The sequence below is a fragment of the Mesoplodon bidens genome (genome assembly GCF_964165515.1).
Source record: "Mesoplodon bidens genome assembly, chromosome: 1".
In the NCBI taxonomy this organism is placed as follows: domain Eukaryota; kingdom Metazoa; phylum Chordata; class Mammalia; order Artiodactyla; family Ziphiidae; genus Mesoplodon; species Mesoplodon bidens.
In genome coordinates, this window is record NC_138176.1 from 198,789,732 (window position 1) to 198,816,187 (window position 26,456).

The following is a 26,456-nucleotide window of genomic DNA, read 5'->3' on the forward strand; positions in this document are numbered from 1 at the left end:
CCTCAGGGTCCCTCTCAGCCCATCGGCCACACTGTCAGGCACCCACCACTTTCGCAACAAAGACCCGTGGCATACTGTAGGAAGCCTCCAGGAGGGAAGAGCAACTGCATGGCTCTCTTCTTCCTTTCCACACTGTAGGTTACAGTACAGTCTCCTGGGGGAGGCAGTCGGTAACTTAGCTGCTACATTGTGGGGCTAAACCAAAACCATCACCCACCCTTTAGTACGTTGTTTTCCGTCAGCAGTGTATACTGAGGCCCAAACAACCATCTTAAAGTGTATTTTGGAAATTCAGTTTATTCTTTGGTTAATTAAAATATATTATTTAAGGTAGTGGCTAATTGTGGCAATGCCATGATTAGAACCTAGGTTTCCCTCCCTGGACATCAAGGTAAAACAAGGAGGTATGAAAAGTTAAGATAACATCCTTTGTAAATCATGTGTTACCCACAATGCGTGTAAAAGCAGATCACAATTGAGATAATAGACGTTCAGGTTTAGAGAATATTTTTAATTATGACATAGATATGTATAAATAAAAACATTTTATTTAAATGTTAATGCTCTGGTCTTAACATCTGTCTCATGTAGGTAAGTCATGCGGAGGGAGATGGAAAAAGTCTTAATAGAAAAAGAGTAATAGTTCTGATCCTCATTTTTAGAGGAGGAGAAAAACTGCCCTTGCTCTGATTTTTCTCTTCACTCGTATTCATTTTCATGTAATTTTTTTTTTCAGTTTTTCCCGACAGCTTTCAAAGAGGCTATAATTTGGAGTATTTGGTTCTGTTCGTTTAATTTGAACTAACAGATGCACTTTGACTGTTTCTTTCCTCAGTCTATACCAAAACTCACCTTTCCTGGGGGCTTACTAATTGGTTGTAGCCCTGGTTTCATGAATGTTCCCAAGATCAAAGGGACCCACACAGCAATGAAAAGTGGGATTTTGGCAGCAGAATCTATTTTTAATCAACTAACTAGTGAGAATCTCCAATCAAAGACGATAGGTAAGAACTTCCATTTATTCTCAGGTTCTCCACGGGGACGTTTAAAAAGAAGCTATTTAAACATACACTCAGTGTACAGATAGAGGATGACAGTAGATACAGTTAGAAATCTTGGCGGTCTTGTATGTTTATTTCATTGGGCATTGGAAGATGCAGAGTGTGACTGTCCCTCTACACAAAGCGTCGAGATGCCTGCTGGGCAAAGCAAACTGCAGCCTGCTCGCGTGAGGAGGTTTTTACGGCCACGTGCCGTTTCATGAATGGAAAGTAGAGCGGGCCCAAGGTGTCGCGCCCCCTGGAAATAAGTTCGATGTGAGGGTCCCACCTCACATCGCACAGGCCCAGGTGGACCCTCGCGGGCGCCCCCCAACCTTCACTCCAGGGCAGGCAGCGGACCCGCCTCCGCCTTCACCTCCAGTCGCCCTCCATCCCGGACACGCTTCGTGGGTCCCAGGGGCACCCCGCTGACGGCCGGCCCCCGAGCTCCCTGCACCTCGGCTCGGATCTCTCTCCGGGGGCCTCGCGCGGACCTCACCAGTGAATCTGCACCGCGCACGCAGGCACGCAGCCCCGCCAGCCCCTCTCCCCGCGCCGCCCCCTCTCTGGTGTGTGCCACCTTCCAGCTCGGCTCACTGTTTAACGTACTGACCAACCTCGTCCCCTGGGACGGACACTCCTCCCAGAGCAGGGGCTGGGCTCCCTGTGGACACAGACCCCAGGAGCGAGTCCGTAGGTGCCCGATAGGTGAGCCGTGTTCCGTAGAGTCAGGTGACACGCCCCTCCAGGTGGCCTGTACCTTCAGGTGGCTCGGGGACGGGAGAGGCGGGGCCAGTGCCTCAGACCCTCACAAAGTCCGCGTCCCACCGGGCGCCGGCCCGCTTGCCCCGCGCATGTGCACGCGGCCGCGCAGGTCGGGCCGGAGCAGGCAGGTCAGCGGCACCCAGAGGAGGGCAGTCGCGAGAACCAAGATGTCCTGTTAGAGATTAAGCGCAGGGCCCCAAGCTTTAGGTGCTGCCACCTCCTGGGGCCGCCGCAGCCGAGCGCCGCGAGCTGGGCAGCTCTAACCAGGAAGGTATGCGGAGTTCGCAGGCGAGCCCTTCGCAGCCGTGTCCAGTGTCCAGCTTCCGGGGGCCCCGGGCTCCTGGCAGAGCACCGCCGGCCCCTGCCTTGTCTTCTTCCGGCCGTCTCCTGGACACCAGTCATTGGACCAAGGGCCCAGGCCGCTCCAGCATGCCCTCGTCTTAACTCGATATACCGGCAGCGACCCTCTTCTGACCGACTCTGAGACAGCTAGGGGTCAGGGCTTGAAAATACCTTTCTGGGCCGTCACGGTTCAGCCCGTAATGGGTAGAAGTGTTTCAGTGATCAGCTCCATAGGTAGCATAAACTCCCTTAGCTTCCTTTTCAGGTTCACTGAATTTTGAAACTAATTTTCCATGCTACCAGTATGGCCTTACTGCCTGTTAAACAACCTATCAAATGGGCATCTTTTTGGAAGATGTCAGCATTTATACATGAAACGTTCTTCAGGTGTGGTCTCATACAACCACCTGCTTTTTATAACTATGTAAAAGTCATCTGTTATTTCGGTAGCAAAGTACCTTGACAATAAAGTGTTTTATACTCCTTGAGGCAATTTCACTTAACATTTCATGTTTTTCATAAAAAGGACTTGATGTAACTGAGTATGAGGACAATTTGAAGAAATCATGGGTGTGGAAAGAGCTATATGCCATCAGGAACGTCAGACCGTCCTGTCATGGCGTCCTGGGTGTGTACGGAGGGATGATTTACACTGGAATCTTCTATTGGATATTCAGAGGGATGGAGCCCTGGACCCTAAAACATAAAGGTAATTCCGGCCTGAGTATGAACGTTAGTCCTTACCTCAGGAAACGGGATCCAGTAAGTAGGGGAAAAAGGTGACCTTTTACACTTTACTGTTTTAAACTTGCTTTCTTAGAGAAATGATGAATTCAGGATCTTTAGGAGAACAGGGTATCATTGTTGAAAGAGGGCTAAAGTCTTATTTCTTCAGTATAATATTTACAGGTTTTTATTAAAATGTCTAAGGAAGTACTTTAGAATTAGATACATTTTTACTAAAAACCTTCCTCAAAACTTGGGAAGGTTCTGACTCTGATCAGCTCAAGCCAGCCAAGGACTGCACACCTATTGAGTATCCAAAACCAGATGGGCAGATCAGTTTTGACCTTTTGTCATCCGTGGCTCTGAGTGGCACCAACCATGAACACGACCAGCCGGCACATCTGACTTTGAAAGATGACAGTGTACCTGTCAACAGAAACCTGACCACATACGACGGGCCCGAGCAGCGGTTCTGCCCTGCAGGTCAGTACACTCATTTCCATCCACTCCTGAAACGTCAATAGGAGGATTTGCTTGAAACACGTTAGAAATAGGCTTCCGTTTTTTTAAAAGAAATTTCTCCTTCTATTGCTTGTAAATTGTAAATGACTCCCATCTCCACCTTCCTTTCGAAAACTCATTATTATTATGTTTCCACTCTAATGCTAGAGCAGTAGGGATTTCTCGTTAAGCCTAATTCAGATGGCATTTCTCAAAAGCAGCCTTTCTCTGTTTACCCTCAGTGCAAGGTTAAGGGTTACGGGAAAAAGCACCAAACACCACTTTCCATGTTCACGTGACTTAAAAACAAATCATTTCTGTCATGGCTGCTCCTGTCTGTGTATATGTATGCTCACATACACATACACATATAACATTATATATGTGTACATAGCCTAAAATACTAGACTTTGGCCACATGCAGCTCAGGGAAATGGTCCCGGACTTTAAATCCATCATGGATACAGTATCTTCCAGTGCTGAGCTTTCAACTAGAATTACAGCAGGAACTGGGTCTCGAGTGCTGGTAGAACAGCATTCGGGTGTGTGAAAATCAGTACATTCTGGACAGGAACTAGAACATACGCTCTGTGAGGGAGGGACCTTGACTGTCTCTTGACTTTATCTTTTAACCATTTCTGTTATGTCACTGGGTTGTAAGCTGAGGGTAAGGGCTGACCTAATTTGTCTGTGCAGTCGTGGCGCACATGTATACGAGCAGATCTCATTTTATTGCACCTGGCAGATACTGCTTTTTTTTACAAAGTGAAGGTCCCTGGCAACCCCGCGTTGAAGAAGCCTACTGGCGCCATTTTTCCAACATTTGCTCACGCCACGTGTCACATGTGGTAATTCTTGCAAAATTTCAAACTTTCTCATTATTATATTTGATATTGTGCTCAGTGATCTTTGATGTTAGTACTACGACTCGCTGAAAGCTCAGATAGCATTTTTTAGCAATAAAGTGTATTTTAAGTAAGGCATGTACATTGTTTTTTAGACATAATGCTGTTATTGCATGCTTCACAGACTGCAAAGTAGCATAAATATAACTGTTACATATGCACTGGCAACCAAAAAATTCACGACTTGCTCTATTGTGATAATTCACTTTATTGTGGCGTCTGGGTCCTGAAGTATGTCCATATATAAGATCACACCCAACACCTGCTCAACCTCGAGTTCCCTTGTTGGTAACGCCAACTCAGCCACATGCTGCTGTACCTTCTGCTTTTATCATTTTTAATTTATACAACAGCAAACGCACACACCCAGATCTCTGTAATATTCGGTGGGTAAACATTCAGTCCACAAACCCTGAGGGCTTCTGTGGCTAATTTCTCCATGACTTTAGCCTCTGCTTTAAAGGCAGCAACTGCACAGAGTCGCCTATGTTTCCTTACAGGAGTTTATGAATTTGTACCTTTGGAACAAGGTGATGGATTTCGGCTGCAGATAAATGCTCAGAACTGTGTGCACTGTAAAACATGTGATATTAAGGATCCAAGTCAGAATATTAACTGGGTGGTACCCGAAGGCGGTGGAGGCCCAGCATACAACGGAATGTAAATTGCAGCCGGCTTCACCCGTGCCAGTGTCTCTAAAACGGACGGCAAGTTAACTTCAAATGTTTGGAACTTTACAGGTGTCAAAAAAGCTTAAATATATTTTTGCTCAGAATGTTCATAATAACCAGTGAAATAATTTTATACTATACCTAAAACTGTCCCATAAAATATTATGAATCTCTCTCTTAAATAAAACTTTATAAATGATGTAGCATCTACTTCTCTCTCCAAGTCTTCTGAGATTCAGTACACTATTGGCACTACTGGCCTCCAATGTACATTTGACTCATCAGGCTCAGCACTTCCAGTGAAGTGTATCTCCTAGACCAGAGGTTGGCGTCCAGCCCACCACTCTTCTTACGCAGTTTTACTGGAACCACAGCGGTGCCTCCTGGTTTACACACTGTCGACGGGGGCTTTTGAGCTCCAGGTGCAGAACTGAGTAGCTATGACAGACTGTAATGTCTACCTGACCCTTTAGAGACGTCTGCCAGCCCTGCACACAGGTCATAGATGCATCAAAGAACTGAGAAAAACAACATACATACTTAAGTTTTCATCTGTTTATTCAAACAAGATGTGTCTAGGAGTTCAAAATACACTGGACACCATTATCCTTTGTAATGCAGAGAGCCATTTAAAATGAGTTCAACTTCACCATATTTTGTAACACTGATCTATTAAGAGTGAATCCCTACCTGTATTCCTAGACTGCAAACAATGGGAACTGAAGTCTCAAAGGGAACACATTAGGGATCATACATAATAGACAAGACCCTTAAATTGTCTTACTCGCTTTATACAATCAATTCATACTTAAGCAAAACTGAATTCCTTATTAAGCAAACATTTTTGCATAAGCTGCCTTCTCTTTATCTTTCTGTGCCTTTATCTTTTGCTTGACTTTCAGCAATTCTGCCTGGATAGCTGCAAAATAAATATGTAATATGAGTTATTTCTCAAAACATCCAAAAAATTAGGCTGACCAGCAAACTGATGCTTTAGTATGATAAAAAATGATATAACTCTTCGAAGAGTAACTGAGCCCTATTAACAGCACATTTTACTTGGAGAAAGCGACCACACAAACATAAAAACCACAGAGCACAATTTTAGGAGACTGTCCACCGAGAGAACTAACTGAATTACACACAGATGTGCCTTCTCCCTTCCATCAGAGGGGGGACCCCACTGAAGTACCTCCCCAAAGACCTATTTTCACATCTAGACCTAGAATCACCATTTGTACTTGGTTTATTTGAAAAACAGGCTTATTTTTGTCGCAGCTTTCCAAAACTTTCCTAAAACATATTCAGTAGCTAGAATATTTAGGTCATGGCCACATTCAGCTTAAGAAATGGTCCCAAACACTAAATTCGCCCTAAATACTGTGTCTTCTAATGCTGCTCTTCCATCTAGAATTACAGGACAGCAGAGCAGTCTTCAGACACGTGGAAAGCAGTGGGAGTGTAAGCTGAAGGCAGGGACCCTGACTTGTGCTTTCTGCAGCATGACTGGAGCCTGGCCTGTAACAGGCGTTCTGCAGTATCTGCTGGACAACCATCCTCTAAGTGGCAAAGGGTATGCTGGTTCATGAGGATAAATTCTTAAGGGACAAAATGAACTTGCACTACTGAAACTGCCAACTTACCTTTATCCTCTGGTGCTATCTCCTGAGCTTTCTTAAGATCAGCCTTTAATTGGAAAAAAAAAACATTTAAATATTAGGTTATGAGTTATGAAAGTGGTTTTTTTTAATTAAATTTTAAAACAGAGGAGCTTCAAGATGGCAGAGGAGTAAGAGGCGGAGATCACCTTCCTCCCCACAGAGACATCAAAACTACATCTACACATGGAACAAGCCCTACAGAACACCTACTGAACACTGACAGAAGACCTCAGACCCCCCAAAAGGCAAGAAACTCCCCACGTACCTGGGTAGGGCAAAAGAAAAAAGGAAACACACAGACAAAAGGACAGGGACGGGACCTGCACCAGTGGGAGGGAGCCGTGAAGGAGGAAAGGTTTCCACACACTAGGAGCCCCTTCGTGGGCGGAGACTGCGGGTGGCGGTGGGGGGGAGCTTCGGCGCCACGGAGGAGAGCACAGCAACCGGGGTGCAGAGGGGAAAGCGGAGAGATCCCCGCACAGAGGATCGGTGCCGACCAGCACTCACCAGCCTGAGAGGCTTGTCTGCTCACCCACCGGGGCGGGCGGGGCTGGGAGCTGTGGCTCGGGCTTTGGTCGGAGCACAGGGACAGGACGGGGGTTGGTGGCGTGAACACAACCTGAAGGGGTTAGTGCACCACGGCTGGCCGGGAGGGAGTCCAGGGAAAAGTCTGGACCTGCCTAAGAGGCAAGAGACCTTTTCTTGCCTCTTTGTTTCCTGGTGCGCGAGGAGAGGGGATTCAGAGCACCGCCTACAGAAGCTCCAGAGACGGGCGCGAGCCGCGGCTAACAGCATGGACCCCAGACACGGGCATGGGACGCTAAGGCTGCTGCTGCCGCCACCAAGAAGCCCATGTGCAAGCCCAGGTCACTATCCACACCTCCACTCCCGAAGCCTGTGCAGCCCGCCACTGCCAGGGTCCCGTGATCCAGGGACAACTTCCCCGGGAGAACGCACGGTGCGCCTCAGGCTGGTGCAGCGTCACGCTGGCCTCTGCCGCCACAGGCTCGCCCCGCCTCCGTGCCCCTCCTTCCCCTGGGCCTGAGTGAGGCAGAGCCCCCGAATCAGTGGCTCCTTTAACCCCATCCTGTCTGAGCAAAGAACAGACATCCTCAGGCCACCTACACGCACAGGCGGGACCAAATCCAAAGCTGAACCCCGGGAGCTGTGCGAACAAAGAAGAGAAAGGGAAATCTCTCCCAGCAGCCTTAGGAGCAGCAGATTAAATCTCCACAATCAACTTGGTGTACCCTGCATCTGTGGAATACCTGAATAGACAACGAATCATCCCAAATTGAGGAGGTGGACTTTGGGAGCAACGATATATATATATTTTTTCCCTTTTTCTCTTTTTCTGAGTGTCTATGTGTATGCTTCTGTGTGTGATTTTGTCGGTATAGCTTTGCTTTTACCATTTGTCCTAGGGTTCTGTTTGTCCGTTTTGGTTTTTTTTTATTATTACTTACAAAATTTTTTTCTTAATATTTTTTATTTTTTATTTTAACAGCTTTATTTTATTTTACTTTATTTTATTTTACCTTCATTCTTTCTTTTTTTCTCCCTTTTATTCTGAACCGTGTGGATGAAAGGCTCTTGGTGCTGCAGCCAGGAGTCAGTGCTGTGCCTCTGAGGTGGGAAAGCCAACTTCAGGACACTGGTCCACAAGAGACCTCCCAGCTCCACATAATATCAAACAGCGAAAATCTCCCAGAGATCTCCATCTCAACACCAAGACCCAGCTCCACTCAACCACCAGCAAGCTACAGTGCAGGACACCCTATGCCAAACAACTAGCAAGACAGAAACACAAACCCACCCATTAGCAGAGAGGCTGCCTAAAATCATAAGGCCACAGACAGCCCAAAACACACCACCAGATGTAGACCTGCTCACCAGAAAGACAAGATCCAGCCTCATCCACCAGAACACAGGCACTAGTCCCCTCCTCCAGGAAACCTACACAACCCATTGAACAAACCTTAGCCACTGGGGACAAACACCAAAAAAAACGAGAACTACGAACCTGCAGCCTGCAACAAGGAGATCACAAACACAGTAAGTTAAGCAAAATGAGAAGACAGAGAAACACACAGCAGATGAAGGAGGAAGATAAAAACCCACCAGACCTAACAAATGAAGAGGAAATAGGCAGTCTACCTGAAAAACAATTCAGAATAATCATAGTAAAGATGATCCAAAATCTTGGAAATAGAATAGAGAAAATGCAAGAAACATTTAACAAGGACCTAGAAGAACTAAAGATGAAACAAGCAACAATGAACAACACAATAAATGAAATTAAAAATACTCTAGATGGGATCAATAGCAGAATGAGGCAGAAGAACGGATAAGTGACCTGGAAGATAAAACAGTGGAAATAACTACCTCAGAGCAGAATAAAGAAAAAAGAATGAAAAGAATTGAGGACAGTCTCTTGAGACTTCTGGGACAACATTAAACACACCAACATTCGAATTATAGGGGTCCCAGAAGAAGAAGAGAAATAGAAAAGGACTGAGAAAGCATTTGAAGAGATTATAGTTGAAAACTTCCCTAATATGGGAAAAGAAATAGTTAATCAAGTCCAGGAAGCAGAGAGTCCCATACATGGTAAATCCAAGGAGAAACACACCAAGACACATATTAATCAAACTATCAAAAATTAAATACAAAGAATATTAAAAGCAGCAAGGGAAAAATAACACATAAGGGAATCCCCATGAGGTTAACAGCTGATCTTTCAGCAGAAACTCTGCTAGCCAGAAGGGAGTGGCAGGACATATTTAAAGTGATGAAGGAGAAAAACCTGCAACCAAGATTACTCTACCCAGCAAGGATCTCATTCAGATTTGATGGCGAAATTAAAACCTTTACAGACAAGCAAAAGCTAAAAGAATTCAGCACCACCAAACCAGCTTTACAACAAACGCTAAAGGAATTTCTCTAGGCAGGAAACACAGGAGAAGGAAAAGACCTACAATAATAAACCCAAAACAATTAAGAAAATGGTAATAGGAACATACATATCGATAATTACCTTAAATGTAAATGGATTAAATGCTCCAACCAAAAGACACAGACTGGCTGAATGGATAGAAAAACAAGACCCATATACATATGCTGTCTACAAGAGACCCACTTCAGACCTAGGGACACATACAGACTGAAAGTGAGCGGATGGAAAAAGATACTCCAAGCAAATGTAAATCAAAAGAAAGCTGGAGTAGCAATTCTCATATCAGACAAAATAGACTTTAAAACAAAGACTTTTACAAGAGACAAAGAAAGACAGTACATAATGATCAAGGGATCAATCCAAGAAGAAGATAGAACAATTGTAAATATTTATGCACCCAACATAGGAGCACCTCAATACATAAGGCAAATACTAACAGCCATAAAAGGGGAAGTCGACTAACACAATCATAGTAGGGGACTTTAACACCCCACTTTCACCAATGGACAGATCATCCAAGATGAAAATAAATAAGGAAACACAAGCTTTAAATGATACATTAAACATGATGGACTTAATTGATACTTATAGGACATTCCACCCAAAAACAACAATACACGTTCGTCTCAAGTGCTCACGGAACATTCTCCAGGACAGATCACATCTTGGGTCACAAATCAAGCCTTGGTAAATTTAAGAAAATTGAAATCGTATCAAGTATCTTTTCCGACCACAACACTATGAGACTAGATATCAATTACAGGAAAAAAATTTGTAAGCAATACAAACACATGCAGTCTAAATAATATGCTACTAAACAACCAAGAGATCACTGAAGAAATCAAAGAGGAAATCAAAAAATACCTAGAAACAAATGACAAGGAAAACATGACTACACAAAACCTACAGGAGGCAACAAAAGCAGTTCTAAGAGGGAAGTTTGTAGCAGTACAATCCTACCTCAAGAAACAGGAAACATCTCAAACAACCTAACCTTACACCTAAAGCAATTAGAGAAAGAAGAAGAATAAAACCCCAAAGTTAGCAGAAGGAAAGAAATCATAAAGATCAGATCAGAAATAGATGAAAAAGAAATGAAGGAAATGATAGCAAAGAGCAATGAAACTAAAAGCTGGTTCTTTGAGAAAATAAGCAAAATTGATAAACCATTAGCCAGACTTATAAAAAAAAAAAAAAGGGAGAAGACTCCAATCATAGAATTAGAAATGAAAAATGAGAAGTAACAACTGACACTGCCGAAATACAAAGGATCATGAGAGATTACTACAAGCAAATGTATGCCAATAAAGTGGACAACCTGGAAGAAATGGATCAATTCTTAGAAATGCACAACCTTCTGAGACCGAACCAGGAAGAAATAGAAAATATCTACAGACCAATCACAAGCACTGAGATTGAAACTGTGATTTAAAATCTTCCAACAAGGGCTTCCCTGGTGGCACAGGAGTTGAGAGTTCGCCTGCCAATGCAGGGGACACGGGTTCGTGCCCCAGTCCGGGAAGATCCCACATGCCGTGGAGTGGCTGGGCCCATGAACCACGGCCCCTGAGCCTGTGCGTCTGGAGTCTGTGCTCCGCAACGGGAGAGGCCACAACAGTGAGAGGCCCACGTACCGGCGGGGGGGGGGGGGCGGGAAATCTTCCAGCAAACAAAAGCCCAGGACCAGATGGCTTCACAGGTGAATTCTATGCAACATTTAGAGAACACCTAACACCTGTCCTTCTCAAAACCTTCCAAAATATACCAGAGGGAGGAACACTCCCAAACTCATTCTATGAGGCCACAATCACCCTGATACCAAAACCAGACAAAGATGTCACAAAGCAAGAAAACTACAGGCCAATATCACTGATGAACACAGATGCAAAAATCCTCAACAGAACAGTAGCAAACAGAATCCAGCAGCACATTAAAAGGATCTTACACTATGATCAAGTGGGGTTTATCCCAGGGATGCAAGGATTCTTCAGTATACGCAAATCAATCAATGTGATACACCATATTAACACACTGAAAGATAAAAACCATATGATCATCTCAATAGATGCAGAAAAAGCTTTTGACAAAATTCAACACCCATTTATGATAAAAACTCTCCAGAGAGTAGGCATAGAGGGAACTTTCCTCAACATAATAAAGGCCATATATGACAAACCCACAGCCAACATCATCCTCAATGGTGAAAAACTGAAACCATTTCCACTAAGATCAGGAACAAGGCAAGGTTGTCCACTCTCACCACTATTATTCAACATAGTTTTGGAAGTTTTAGCCACAGCAATTAGAGAAGAAAAAGAAATAATAGGAATCCAAATCGGAAGAGAAGAAGTAAAGCTGTCACTGTTTGCAGATGACATGATACTATACATAGAGAATCCTAAAGATGCTACCAGAAACTACTAGAACTAATCAATGAATTTGGTAAAGTAGCAGGATACAAAATTAATGCACGGAAGTCTCTTGCATTCCTATACACTAATGATGAAAAATCTGTAAGAGAAATTAAGGGAACACTCCCATTTACCACTGCAACAAAAAGAATAAAATATGTAGGAACAAACCTACCTAAGGAGACAAAAGACCTGTATGCAGAAAACTATAAGACACTGATGAAAGAAACTGAAGATGATACAAACAGATGGAGAGATATACCATGTTCTTGGATTGGAAGAATCAACATTGTGAAAATGACTCTAGTACCCAAAGCAATCTACAGATTCAATGCAATCCGTATCAAACTACCACTGGCATTTTTCACAGAACTAGAACAAGAAATTTCACAATTGGTATGGAAACACAAAAGACCCCAAATAGCCAAAGCAATCTTGAGAATGAAAAATGGAGCTGGAGGAATCAGGCTCCCTGACTTCAGACTATACTACAAAGCTAAAGTAATCAAGACAGTATGGTACTGGCACAGAAACAGAAATATACATCAATGGAACAGGATAGAAAGCCCAGAGATAAACCCATGCACCTACGGTCACCTTATCTTTGATAAAGGAGGCAAGAATATACAGTGGAGAAAAGACAGCCTCTTCAATAAGTGGTGTTGGGAAACCTGGACAGCTACATGTAGAAGAATGAAATTAGAACCTTCCCTAACACCATACACAAAAATAAACTCAAAATGGATTAAAGACCTAAATGTAAGGCCAGACACCATCAAACTCTTAGAGGAAAGCATTGGCAGAATACTCTATGACATAAATCACAGCAAGATTCTTTTTGACCCACTTCCTACAGAGATGGAAATAAAAGCAAAAATAAACAAATGGGACCTAAGCAAAGCTAAAAGCTTTTGCACAGCAAAGAAAACCATAAACAAGATGAAAAGACAACCCTCAGAATGGGAGAAAATATTTGCAAATGAAGCAACAGACAAAGGATTATCTCCAAAATTTACAAGCAGCTCATGCAGCTCAATATTAAAAAAACAAACAACACAATCCAAAAATGGGCAGAAGAGCTAAACAGACATTTCTCCAAAGAAGGTATACAGATTGCCAACAAACACATGAAGGAATGCTCAACATCATTAATCATTAGAGAAATGTAAATCGAAACTACAATGAGGTATCACCTCACACAGGTCAGAATGGCCATCATCTAAAAATCTACAAACAATAAATGCTGGAGAGGGTGTGGAGAAAAGGAAACCCTCTTGCACTGTTGGTGGGAATGTAAGTTGATACAGCCACTATGGAGAACAGTATGGAGGTTCCTTAAAAAACTAAAAATAGAACTACCGTATGACCCAGCAATCCCACTACTGGGCATGTACCCTGAGAAAACCATAATTCAAAGAGTCATGTACCACAATGTTCATTGCAGCTCTATTTACAATAGCCAGGACATGGAAGCAACGTAAGTGTCCATCAACAGAGGAATGGATAAAGAAGAAGTGACACACACATACAATGGAATACTACTCAGCCATAAAAAGGAACAAAACTGAGTTGTCTGTAGTGAGGTGGACAGACCTAGAGACTGTCACACAGTGAAGTAAGTCAGAAAGAGAAAAATACCGTATGCTAACACATATATATGGAATCTAAAAAAAAAAAAAATGGTCATGAAGAACCTAGGGGCTGGACAGGAATAAAGATGCAGACCTACTAGATAATGGACTTGAGGATACGGGGAGGGGGAAGGGTAAGCTGGGACAAAGTGAGAGAGTGGCAGTGACATATATACACTACCAAACGTAAAACAGACAGCTAGTGGAAAGCAGCCGCATAGCACAGGGACATCAGCTCGGTACTTTGTGACCACCTAGAGGGGTGGGATAGAGAGGGTGGGAGGGAGACACAAGAGGGAAGAGATACGGGGACATATGTACATGTGTAACTGATTCACTTTGCTGTAAAGCAGAAACTAACACACGATTGTAAAGCAATTATACTCCAATAAAGATGTTAAAAAATAAAGTAAAATTTAAGACAAAACTTTACCAATGCTTGGTCGTATTCTTTTAGTCCTTGCCATCCTTGGGCTCTACGGTACAGTGCTTTGGTATTTGCCGGATCTATTTCAAGGACCTACAGAAAGTTATACAATTAATATTTTTATCTAACTACTGAGTACTATGTATACATGCTGGATTTCCATTTACTGCCCGTCAGCTCCAAACCAACTGTTCACTGTTTTGTGATAAGGGCGCTGGGCCCTGAGAGCCTGCGGTTACACACTGCTTTGTCAGCAGAGGGCGCCCAGTGCCCACGGGCGAGGGACCCACTTCCCTTCCGGGTCCCTGTGAGCCTCCCGCGAGCTCCCCGAAGCTCCAGGGCACCCAGTGAGGCCCAGCCCCCATCCCCAACATGCCTGGCTCTCTGCCCAGAGCCTCCATGCAGCCCAGAGGGAGCAGCTGCTCCTGCATCACACGTCTCTGCACATATACACACACGTATACCCTGCAATGCCCAGATCCTTCAGCGTTCCCTCTCCTAGCCGACCCCTCGCTACTCCAATCCGCCCCTTATGTGTATCTGACAGTAACCTTGCTCTGTTGGAATTACTGTGTGGTGTCTATCTCCTGATTGGGCCCTAGCTGATAAGAGAAAAACATTCTGAACAGAAATTTGTATACACTCATTTAGTTGACATCTAGGGGTTTTTCAGGAGCATGAGTAACTTTTAATAGGTTTCTCCTCTGGAACATTTTAAAAATAGTGTATTTAGTAACATCTTTTAAAGGTCAATATTCAGATTTTACTGAAAAGGGTATATGGTATCTGCCTCACAAAGGTCAAAAAGCGATCCCGAGTGAAGAACCATCTCATCCTCTGTCGCATGCTCCCCCCTAATGAATACATTCTTATTCCTTATTCCACCTACCCCACTAAATTAGGATCTCATTTTATTTCCACTTGCTTGGGCATAGCTGATCTTTGTGACCTAGATTAATGTGCAATATACATAAAAATTACTAGAGGCGGTCTTTCTAAAATATATGTTTTAGTTTGGAAAACTGTTCAAACTGTGCAAGAGGGAGGCAGGCTGCCACCTTGCCAGCTTTGTCGGTTAGCACTCCCGGACGTCCCCGTGAAGGCAGGGGACCTTCCTGTGTGTCCCAACAGCACACACTGTCCCTGTACAAGTCCTGACGACCCTACGTTGAAACTGACTCCTTCTCGCACCAAAAAAGTTCCTGGAGGGGAGGGTCTTTCAATTAAAACACCGAAGCATCTGTTAGCTGCTTAACCTGCTCCCAGCAGTGCGCTAAACGCTTTACGTGCATTACACACGGTCTTCTTAACAATCCCAGGAGGAAAGTAGTATTTCCATTTGGCGTATAAAGAAATTCGGACTCTGCAAGTAGGAACTTGCTCAAGATTGCAAAGCGACGACGCTCTGCTAACAACCTGGCCGGCCACAGCCGCAGTCATTCCTGGCTCTCTGTCTTCCAATGCCTGGCACATAACAGGCGCTCAACAGTTAAGTGAATAAATGAGCTAAGGAAGAAAGTGTCTTCAGAGAAATTAAGTGATGTAGTGTTATCAGCTAAATGAATGGTCTGAGAGGAAGAACTGAGGTCCAGAGTACTTAGAGATAAAGTGACTTAGATTATGTTTCACTGGGTCTCACTAGGTCCTCCGCAATAAGATAACAGTAGTGTCACATAAAACTGCCTTTGTTCGAAGTAGTAAGTCATCATCCAACTCTTTCAAAAAGGTAACATCAAGAGACTTACCTCCAAACAGCTGTCGACTGCTCCCTGCCAGTCGGACAGCTTCAGTTTGCAGGCGCCGATATTCAGCAGGCAGCTCAAAGCGACAGGCTGCAGCTTTGCTCTGTCTGAGTTCTCAGTAGCAGCCTTCGAGCCTTCCACATACCTGGAGAACACATCGGTGCAAGCAGCCCCGTTAAGACTTAACTCTGCTCTCCTCCACTCGGTCAAAACGTGCTGTGTCAGTTCTGATATAAAAGTTCATCACATGCTAGTATTAATGTTCTTAATGACCACAATCTTTTTATTAAATGCTTTCCTTTAGAAGATTTTTTTTTTTTTACTTGTTCCAACTTCTTTCCCAAAATGTTCAAAGAGGCCAACTTAAGAACAATCCCCGGGGCTTCCCTGGTGGTGCAGTGGTTGAGAGTCCGCCTGCCGATGCAGGGGACACGGGTTCGTGCCCTGGTCCGGGAGGATCCCACATGCCGCGGAGCGGCTGGGCCCGTGAGCCGTGGCCGCTGGGCCTGTGCGTCCGGAGCCTGTGCTCCGCAACGGGAGAGGCCACAACAGTGAGAGTCCCGCGTACCGCAAAAAAAAAAAAAAAGAACAATCCCCAAACCTAGAGATTATACAGTAAGGAAAACTTCTATTTGTAAAGCTCAGGTTTCCATCGCCCACTTTCCAGTGTAATTAGGTTTGGAACCAAGGCTGTCACTGTGGGACAGGGACTGGAATGGGGACAGGTGAAGAGCCCTGTGGTGGTGATTCTGACTTGTCTTTTACTGTAGTTCCTAGCTGTTTACTGAAAAGGGCCTGGCCCCCAGAATTTGGTTTCTAGAGTCTGTCCCCCGCTGAAAAGAATCAGGGCTCCTTGGAGGAACTCAGATCTGGACACAAGTATAAGATGGGTCTGGACCATCTTGTGGCAGAAAGCAAGAGCTCACAGACTAACAGAACAAAGGGATACAGGAAAGGGGCTCCCACCAAACAATGGGGAAGCCTTCAAGCATCAGAAAGAATGACGGTAATAGTATAATTCGTTGGATTGATCAAATACTACAGTAATACTCTAAAAAAAGGAGGGTGGGGGGGTCTTTCAAACAGAAGAACGCCAGCTTGTAACTGCAGAATGACAGAAAATCGCAGTTCTGCAAGCGTCAGTGTAATGACTGATTCAGGCAAAGGGCTTCAGTGATGCTGAAACCACTGGATGAAAGGCTAGGAATGAGATGTTCACACAATCTCACAACTATCACCTCACAGAGGACTTACGATTTACAAAGGGGAAAGGTACTTTCATAACAGAAACGTGGCTAACGCCACTTGAACCAAGTGCCAAAACTCAAAACGGGCGAAACTGCCATGTGCCTTCAGGACATGGTATCATAGGGAACATGCACGTCATCTATTCAAGTCCTTGCTAAAATATGCAACCTCAAACTAATCTTGAGGAAGCAATAAACACACACAGATGGTATTCCGTAAGACAACGGGCTTCGACGCCACAAAATGCAAATGACTAAAAAACCTGGAGATTAAAGATTAGAGGAGCCTTAGAGACATAAAACCAAAGGATACAATGGATACTGGCGTAAAAACAAAACAAAACTGAAACAACTGGGGACCTTTGAATATGGATGACATAATGATATTTGGGAGATGTTTTCATAGTCTTAAGGCCAAGTAGAAGAGTGTCCTGGCTTCTCAGGAAATACTTGCTAAAATATTGAGGGGTAAAGTGTCATGGCATCTGCAATTTCCTTCCAAAATGATTCTACAAAAACAAGTGTGGCAAAACTTAAAAACTGGTGAACACAGGTAAAGGTACATGGCTATCCATGTACTATTCTTAACTTTTCTGTGTTTTGAAATTTTTCAAAATAAGAATCTGGAAGCAGCCAAAGAAATGCAACTATTTCAATACACCTGGTTACTCTGCAAGTAATATGCCAAAGATAGAAAAAACAACTCTTGAATTTCAGTTTATAATTCAATTTCAAGTTCTTACAGCAATTTATTAAAAATATTTTATTACCTTAAAACTTTTGTGTATTTTTTAATGGCCATCTCCCAGTTCTGGGATTTGAAAAAAGTATTTCCAATGTTTTTTAAGTCTTCCATTATTAATAAAATTTTATCTACCTGTATAAAAGAAAGAACACGAATATGTTGGGTTTGAGTATGTAACGCGGTTTAGTGCTAAGTTCCATCATTGAGACAGACTGATACAAAAAGCTCAAAATTTTAGTGCTAAATATTTTTAGCAGTTTAAGTACTTAAACTTTAACCCACGTGAAAGTACTCACATCTTTTACATCTATGTCTGCATCCTCGGGGAAGTCTGGATGACTGTCACCAGATCCATCCTTGGGGAATATTCCCCAATCATCCCCTTCCTTCAGTTCTCCACAATCTGCAGTAACACACAACTGTAAAAATAACCCTAAATTGTAGAAGCATCTACCATATTAATGACGACTTTAACAAGAGTCTGGGTTTAAAAGCTCTCCAGCCGCAAGGCATGAGCAACAGCGTCCAAGCCGCTTCTGACGCGACAGGCTGGCATCGGGAGGCGTACCTCTGCACACACTCCGAGGAGCACAGCAGGGTCACTTCGCAGCACATGTGCCTGCTGCTGCTGTCCAGCAGCTCCGCGTACATAGACTACGTGGGAAGTTTCATCATCCCCTGTGGGATGCTCCTTACGTGGGCATGTGCCTTCGACTCACTGACTGCTGTTTCCTTCGCACACTGAGTGGCCGCCCCCCTCCTGCAGGTCTGAGTCTCCAATTCCACTCACAACCCTGCCCGTGAGGGTGGGTCTGTGGTGGCCATGTGGATTCACAGACATTTAGAGCACAAGCATCTTGGGAGTGACATAATCCAGTCTAAACCCTTAAATGACTTATGTAGGATGAGGAAACGGGCCAAGGAAAGTTAAAGAACAAGAGCAAGCCTAAACCACAAGTTAAATGGCAGAGAGGAGACCAAGGTTTCTCGGTTTCCTGCTCTCTCTGTACTCGTATACACACTGACTCAATGTTTTGCAGGTCTAGGAGAGTTAAGTTACCAAAATCAGCAAGACTGATGCCGAAATCCTAACAACCTCCTTTTAAACTGCCCTCATCTCTCCCAGTGTAGAAAAGAGCTTTGAAGAAAAAGTGGCAGGTCCAGGCTTCTTTAACAAGAGCCGTCCTAACGTCTTTCAGCGAACCATCATCTGAGCCTTTTACTTACATTTGCTAAGACGGCAGCTAGGATAGCGAGGGTCTTACCCTGTCACGTGGTACTCACTTTGGCAGGTTTTTCACCTTTCACCTCCACATTCTCCAGAATCCTTGCCACACCCATTCCTTTAAGCACTTGGCCAAACACCACGTGTTTGCCATCCAGGTGAGGAGTGGGAACCATGGTGATGAAGAACTGGGAGCCGTTTGTGTTGCGGCCTGCATTTGCCATGCTCAGCAACCCCTCCTTATCGTGCTGCAGGAATAAACGCCATTACAAAGAAGCAAGGTTAGAGCTATTGTCTGAGTTACTCTCTACCAACCACTCACAGAACTAGGGTGGACTGCAATACCGTTTAGATCACACAGTGTAGTGTAATCTTACTTTGTACCAACTGTAACCTTTAATTCACAAAACGTGGCATACTTAATCACTTTTTAAACTTTAAGAACAGCTTATGAAACCGAATGAAGTAACAAACAATCGTGGGGGGCAGGGGTGGTACTTCTAAACCGGCCCTATTGAGAAAATGCTTACGCTTCATCTTTAAGATGAAGATCTAGTAATTCGGCTTTGCCCTTTCTTATGGCGAGGGCGCTCTTTTCTGAAAAGCGTTCAACAGTGCTCCCGCTCTCAGGCCTACATTATGATTCTTCATGATTCTTTCTTCACACTGAGAACAGCAAGGGACATTCAGTTTAGACTGCAAGTTCCGTTAGGTCCTTTCCTACTCTCCAAGGAAGCCAAATATCACGGCTTTCATCCAGGTGAAGCACTTCTTCAGAGAATGCCCAAAAGGAACCGCCGTGTACCTCCCGAAACCCAGCTTCTACCTTGGCCCAGCCTGCTCGAAGGCTCTGTGGTCCCATGTCTTCCTCTTCCCACCTGAGCCGAAGGCTTCCTAAACGCACTCCTTGTTGGGCCGCACGTGTTAACGCTCATGCTAGTCCTCCCGCCTAAGGTGCCTTTACCCCTCAGCCTAAATCTAGCCCTGCCGTCAAGGCCACCAAGCGTGTAGAAGGCAAGAAGAACCAAATGCCCTTGCAAAAGGCCCCCTTGCTTCTTCTCAACGTGTCCATCACATGATCTTAGTGTTCATCCTTCTGGTAGCTTCCCTTTCTCCCTTCCAAAAGTTTGGTGCTTTCCCCACGATATTAAATATTATTAACCTTATTTCCTCAGCCTCCTCACGCCTTTGTCCTTCCTCACTCACATCCCTCCCTCAAACTGGCATCTGTATTCTAGTTCCTTCTAACCAAATCTCAGCCACCTTGCGAGGTCCAGTTTGCCCAGCTTAAGTATCCATTCCCCCTCTGTGTCTTCCCTAATATATATCATACTTTTTTCCTACAGCATACACAGAAAGTCACAATCAACTTTTAGCATTTACTAGAGTATTATTATATCATTCTCCAGTTGTCCTATGTGTTTTAATCTTGTCTTTCTGGCAAGATTTTCAATCCCTTATCATGAAGGCATTTCATTTCTATAAACTCTTTGGCGCCAGTGACAGTACTAGCTGCAGGCAATAAACTGTTTAAAAGACTGATGACATTTTATTCTCAAATTACCCTAATTACCTTGCTCATATTCCTCATTTCCAAAAAAAGTCACTTTACTTTTTGTACTTACATGTCCATTCTTATAACTTGAATGATGCAACATACCCCGATGGGGACATCTTGGGACAAGGAAGAAGGCACAGGCACCACTAATGTCCTTTAGAAGCCTGGACGTTAACCAGATCTGCTAGTTTGCAAATCCCCTGACATCCCAGACATTAGTGATGCTTTTGTTGCTCTTCAAGTTTAAGCATAAAGATGCACAAGTTACCATCCCTCTGACGAGCACATTTTTCCTGGAAACAGTTTTGCCATATGGTGGCCACCCTTAAAAACACACTGGCTTTACTGAAGTATAACCTGGATCACAATGAAATAGCTGTTGCATTCTTACCAATAAAATCACTACTGGATGAAATTTTTTCGCCTTAAAGATGTATATTTATGGGCTTCCCTGGTGGCGCAGTGGTTAAGAATCCGCCTGCCAATGCAGGGGACACGGGTTCGAGCCCTGGTCCGGGAAGGTCCCACATGCCGCGGAGTGACTAAGCCCGTGCACCACAACTACTGAGCCTGTGCTCTAGAGCCCACGAGCCACAACTACTGAGCTCACGTGCCACAACTACTGAAGCCCGTGTGACTAGGGCCCGTGCTCCGCAACAAGAGAAGCCACCGCAATGAGAAGCCCGCGTGCTGCAATGAAGAGCAGCCCCCGCTCGCCACAACTAGAGAAAGCCTGTGCGCAGCGATGAAGACCCAACACAGCCAAAAATAAATAAATAAAATAAATTTATTAACCAAAAAAAAGATGTATATTTACAAATATGATGCCTTTCACAAGGAGATCTGAGCACATCTGAGGCATTTATCCTAATTCAACAAGTATCCCAGACACATAACAACCTTTATTATCAGTAACAAACATGCATTTTTGTCTACTTTACCTTATAATGGAAATTTTCATCTTCAAATTTTTCACCATAAATACTTTCTCCACCTGTCCCATTCTGATTTGAGAAGTCTCCACCCTGAATCATAAACTTCTTAATAACTACAAAAAAGGAAAATCGCCATTAGAAGCTACGGACGACTGTAGCAATGCTGACTAACAGATATGTCGTAATGAGGACAACTTCTCTCCTGTCTTTCCCCACCTCCGTCCACAACTGCAAACTCTTAAAAGGCTTTTCACAGTCTGAGTCCCAGCTACTCCCACTCCCTGATGGCCCACTAACACTCAAAAGAATCAGTTCACATGGCACCTCCCCTATAGAACTGTCAGACCCCAAAACTGGAACTCCTTATTTTTCTCCAACAGCATCTTGATTCTACCTCCCTTTTATCATATGTATCATAATGATCTGTCTCTCCCAGCAAACAATTAAGTACAGCAACTCCCTTTTTCCTCCTTGGTAACCATGTGCATGGCTGGGCGCATAATGGTTACTCAAAAATGCTACTGAATAAACCAATTATTCCCAAGAGGTTTGTTACAGTGTAATGCAAGTACTTCAGCAAATATTATCACTTAGTAGCAAGGGTTCCCAAGAACACTGCCGCACGCTCAGAGATTTCCCAGGACTCACAGAACTCGGTATCTGTTTGTATTACACGGATGTAGTAAGTAAGAAGACACAGCTGGATGATAAAGAGAGAAGATACAGGCGGAGCCTGGAGGAATCCAGGTGTTCCCTTATGCTCCCTCGCTCCCATGAACGTTCACAGGGCACTTTCCTCCTCCTCCCCCCAGCAAAGAAATGCAGCAACACGTGCAGTGTTTCTCCCCAGGAGGGCCCTGTAGAGACTCAGCACCCAAGGTCTCTGCTGGGGCTGATCCTGCAGGCACTGTCTGCCCAGCAGGAAGCAAAATTCCAGACTCCCAAAGAAAAGCAGTGTCCAGCATAAATCAGATTGCACCAGGAGTCTAGGCAGAGTAAATCACCTTCAGGATTCGGAGAGTGGTTCAAGCGCCACGTTCCCTGACTCCAGGCAATGGCCACCCTTGCAAGTAGACTCTTCTAAGGCCAGCAGCCTCAGGCCTGCTATGTTAACTCTTTTCTGCACACCCTTTATTAGCACACAGGCACTCCTCCATTTATTGCGCTTTGCAGATACTGTGTTTTTTTTTTCTTTACAACCTGCAAGGCTTGTGGCAATCCTGCATAGAGCAAGTCTATCAGTGCCATTTTTTTCAAAAGCATTTGCTCATTTCATGTCTCTGTATCACATTTTGGTAATTCTTGCAATATTTCAAACTTTCATTATTATTTGTTATGGTGATCTGTGATGAGTAATCTTTGATGTTACTACTATAATTGTTTGGGCATTTTTTTAGCAATAAAGTATTTTTAGATTAAGGTACATACTTTTTTTTCAGGCATAATGCTATTACACACAATAGACTACAGTATAAACATAACTTTTATATGCACTGGGAAACCAAAAATTTGTGTGACTTGCTTTACTGCAATATTCGCTTTATTGCAGTGGCCTGGAACTGAACCTGCAATATCTCCATGGTATGCTTATATTTTGGTATTTTATTAAACGTGAAAGTAAATCAACAGTTTAAGTATTTTAAAATCACTGTTAATCTTTTCTTAATCAAGTTTTAGAAAAATTTAAATACTCATAGTTTAACTCATTTGTTTATTCATTAAACAAATATTTATTGCAGGCCTACTCAATAACTATACTGGATGCTAAGGACAAAATGGTGAGAAGATACAGTTTCTGAACTCATGGAGCCTACAGTCTGTTGGGGGAGCCATCAAATAATCACTGAACAAAGGTATGACTACACAGTGTGACAAGTCACCTTTTAATCACACATCACACCAGGTGTCCAAGACACGGAATCTTTAAGTTGGCTGCAGTCTTCCCAAGCAATCCTGCCCAAGAAGTAGGCATAACTTTCTGTCACCAGGTAGTCAAGCTACCCAAGCCCTGTTTGTTTACCACGGCCACACCCTGGTGAAGCTAGGGTAGTCCATTTCTGTATAAATAAACCTTAGTACTCTCCCATAATTCATTCCACCTTCCACAGCCCAACCTTTATGAAACTGAGCTATCATCTCAGATCTCAAAGCATCCGTTTGGAAACTAACAGTATTTTTTTTTTTTTGGCGTCATACAGTTTGGAGGATTTTTTTTAATTGAGGTAAAATTTACATAGCATAAAATTAACCACTAACCATTTTAAAGTGTTCAATTCAGTGACATTTAGTACATGCACAGGACTGTTAATTATCACCTCTGTCTAGTTTCAAGTTCTTTTCATCACCCCAAAACGAAACCTTGTACAAATTAAAAGCAGTCACTCACCATCCCTCTACCCCTAGCCCCTGGCAACCACCAATCTGCTTTCTGTCTCTATGGATTTATCTATTCTGGATATTTCATGTAAATGAAGTTATACAACAAGTGACCTTTTGTGTCTTGCTTTTATCACTTAGCATGATATTTCCGAGGTTTGTCCCCATGGTACCATGTGTCAGTACTTCATTACTTTTTATGGCTGAATAATAATCCATTGTATGTAACTGTTAACTCTCACTCTCTACTTAGTGTTTTCTTCCCTAACTCCTAAAGAACAGGATTCAATCACCTATAAGGAGAACCAGATTCAGAAAACGCATATGTACTTCGATGGAAAGGACATCCTTTGAAATGTAGAGGTTTCCCAGTGGTTGGTCCAATGCCTTTTTCTCCTGTACACAATGCACGAAAATTTTCTGCAGTTTTGGGTACAATATCTGCAAACAATTCCAAGACAATTCGACCAACTGAAAGAAAAAATGAAACCGTGTCAGTATGCAAAACAACCAGCTAACTAAGCAAATGGTAAAAGGAGAGTTGGTAAAATTATGGTGACTGAGATACCAAGTTCTCTTTTTTGGTCATTTTTCTAATATTCAAATTCAGTCTACCTCATGTTAAGTATCATGTATCTAGATGAGTTTGAAACAATTATTTTACTACATCTTACAAAGGATCATCAACACAGCAGCCAGAAGAGTAGCATCATTTAAGGACACCATGAACTAGGAATGGTTTTCATTTGATTAATGTCTCTGACATGTGCTCATAACTTCCCATCACCAAGTAACCAACAGGAGAAAATGAAACATCCTGCGGGGTCACGTTGGCCATGCTGTAGGTACAGCTGTAGTCTTTGTGCTCTGTGGAACCTGCCCAGTGCTGCCTCTGAAGCAAAAGCTGAAAAGTTCACATTCTAGACAATTCCTAAGGCAGGTAAAAGTTAAACCTGGCACTAAATTTCAAAACAAAATGAATGTACTGATACATATAAGTCTGTGTGTGTGTGTGTGTGTGTGCACGCGCGCGTGCAGTCAATGGAAGAGGATCACCTGCCGCACCAGTAAGCAAAGGATGTTGCAGCCATCGAGCCCTCTCATTACAGCCGCCTGGACAGTGAGTCCTGCGGGGGCTCAACATAAAGACAAACGGGCTGCCCAGTGCCAAGCCCACCGAGCCCTCAGCCGCTGCAGCCAGCCCAAAGGTGCCCCCTGAGGAGACTCAGGGTCAGAAAGCACAGGACGCTGGCCCCGGCAGCCGAGGTGCACGTCCAAGGAAGGGTTTCAGTGAGCCCGGACTCTTGCATCTCCCCATACACAGAAAAGCGCTACGTCCCTTAACTTGACATGTCTGGTTTCCTCTGTTAACGGTCATCTTTTGATATTCCCACGACCTGGTTTTTGTTGCAAGAACTCCTATATATCCCGGCTCCTCCCTTAGCCCTTCAGAGCAGTCCTCAGAGCTATCTGCCAGGCTGCACCCCGGGCTTAACGTCCTCAGTTTTGCCCACCAAATAAAACAAAAATCCGGAACTTTTATACAGTGGGTTTTTTTTTTCCAGCCAACAATGTGTATCCATAACCGTCCCCCCGGTCCCTGAATGCGGATGTCTCCTTTGTCCACACATTATTCAAACACACCGCGAGTAACTCAGCTACAAAGCAATGCGCTGATTCACCAGGTCTCAGGCGCCTCCGAGCTGCTACCGTAGCCTAGGCAACCACACCGCCACATGCACCTCACTTTCCCCAACGCCGACACAGAGGCGATGGCCACCGAGATGAACGGACCTCTGAGTTAAGAATCCGTAACAAGAAGAAAAAAATGCAAAAATCGTTTTAATTTACAGATATCGCGATAACTGCTGATACATGTCTCGTGGCAAGAGACACAGGGGAACGGGAGCCCCCGAAACGCATAACCGGAGTTTTCTGAATGTCCCCCAAAAATAAAAGCAGGTGGCGGGGAAGAGAGGCCAAGTCGGGTGAGACAGACCCAAAGGCCGCCCCCACCCCCGGGACAGAAACTTCCAGAAACTTCCGCACGCCCCAGGGCACCGGTACAAGGTCGCGGGCCCGCCCCAGCGTCTGGGAGCCCGACCCCGGGAGCCCCGCCTCCTCACCTCGCTCCCCTCCGACGTCCACGTCCAAGAAGACTCGGGGGTTACTGGGGTTGGACGGCTTAGCCTGGGGGGACGGGTGCGACATTGTGGCCCGCAGGCGCGTTCGCGAGCGCCTCGGAACACCCCGTGGCCACCGCGCAGCCCGAACCCCAAAGCCGGCTGCGTCTGCGAAGAACCGCGGCACTGGCGACCAGCTTCCGACAGAGACCCGGAGGCCGCGGCCCAACTTCCGGCGTCTCCGCCCAACTTCCGGCGTCTCAGCCCGACTTCCGGCGTTACGGCCCGACTTCCGGCGTCTCCGCCCGACTTCCGGCGTCGCTTGCGGACCTCCGGCGGCGTCTGCCTCCCCTCCTGGCCGTGGTTTCTCTGCCCCCGCTCCTCCCTCTTTTCTCGCTCACTGAAGCCGCAGCCGCAGTTGTTTCTGTCCTTGTTGCTCGAGCTTCATGGCGCTTCCTGCCGTCGTGGC

At 44.5% G+C, this 26,456-nt stretch overlaps 2 protein-coding genes across 4 annotated transcripts in view; one reads left to right on the forward strand and one right to left on the reverse strand.

Moving 5' to 3' along the window:
- The window catches only part of ETFDH (electron transfer flavoprotein dehydrogenase), a 34,807-nt gene extending 29,658 nt beyond the window's left edge, over positions 1 to 5,149 (forward strand). For both annotated transcript variants that reach the window (XM_081250952.1, XM_081250953.1), the window contains exons 10-13: positions 836 to 1,004; positions 2,674 to 2,856; positions 3,135 to 3,356; positions 4,780 to 5,149. In XM_081250952.1, the coding sequence (XP_081107078.1) occupies positions 836 to 1,004; positions 2,674 to 2,856; positions 3,135 to 3,356; positions 4,780 to 4,943 (738 nt within the window). In that variant the 3' untranslated portion in view covers positions 4,944 to 5,149. The remainder of the gene's footprint in view (positions 1 to 835; positions 1,005 to 2,673; positions 2,857 to 3,134; positions 3,357 to 4,779) is intronic.
- Positions 5,150 to 5,487: 338 nt separating this feature from the next.
- On the reverse strand, positions 5,488 to 26,203 carry PPID (peptidylprolyl isomerase D). 2 transcript variants are annotated; one of them, XM_081250968.1, is made up of 10 exons: positions 25,991 to 26,203; positions 24,195 to 24,335; positions 21,495 to 21,601; positions 19,055 to 19,243; positions 18,067 to 18,189; positions 17,796 to 17,902; positions 15,782 to 15,923; positions 14,043 to 14,129; positions 6,594 to 6,636; positions 5,488 to 5,869 (listed from the first exon to the last, which is right to left on the reverse strand). In XM_081250968.1, the coding sequence occupies exons 1-10, from the start codon at positions 26,073 to 26,075 to the stop codon at positions 5,781 to 5,783; spliced, it is 1,113 nt and encodes a 370-aa protein (XP_081107094.1). In that variant the 5' UTR covers positions 26,076 to 26,203; the 3' UTR covers positions 5,488 to 5,780. The 2 variants fall into 2 exon arrangements, with proteins under 2 accessions (XP_081107094.1, XP_081107095.1); XM_081250969.1 differs by lacking the exon at positions 25,991 to 26,203 and having other exon boundaries at positions 24,158 to 24,272.
- Positions 26,204 to 26,456: the final 253 nt, after the last annotated feature.

What these genes read in the sequence shown, in the direction of transcription:
- PPID (XM_081250968.1), bottom strand. Translation starts at nt 26,075, where the DNA reads ATGTCGCACCCGTCCCCCCAGGCTAAGCCGTCCAACCCCAGTAACCCC. An exon ending in GGACGTCGGAGGGGAGCGAG is followed by an intron (nt 24,336 to 25,990) that starts GTGAGGAGGCGG and finishes TTTTTCTTTCAG; the next exon opens with TTGGTCGAATTGTCTTGGAA. An exon ending in AAGGTGAAAAACCTGCCAAA is followed by an intron (nt 18,190 to 19,054) that starts GTGAGTACCACG and finishes TTATTTTTACAG; the next exon opens with TTGTGTGTTACTGCAGATTG.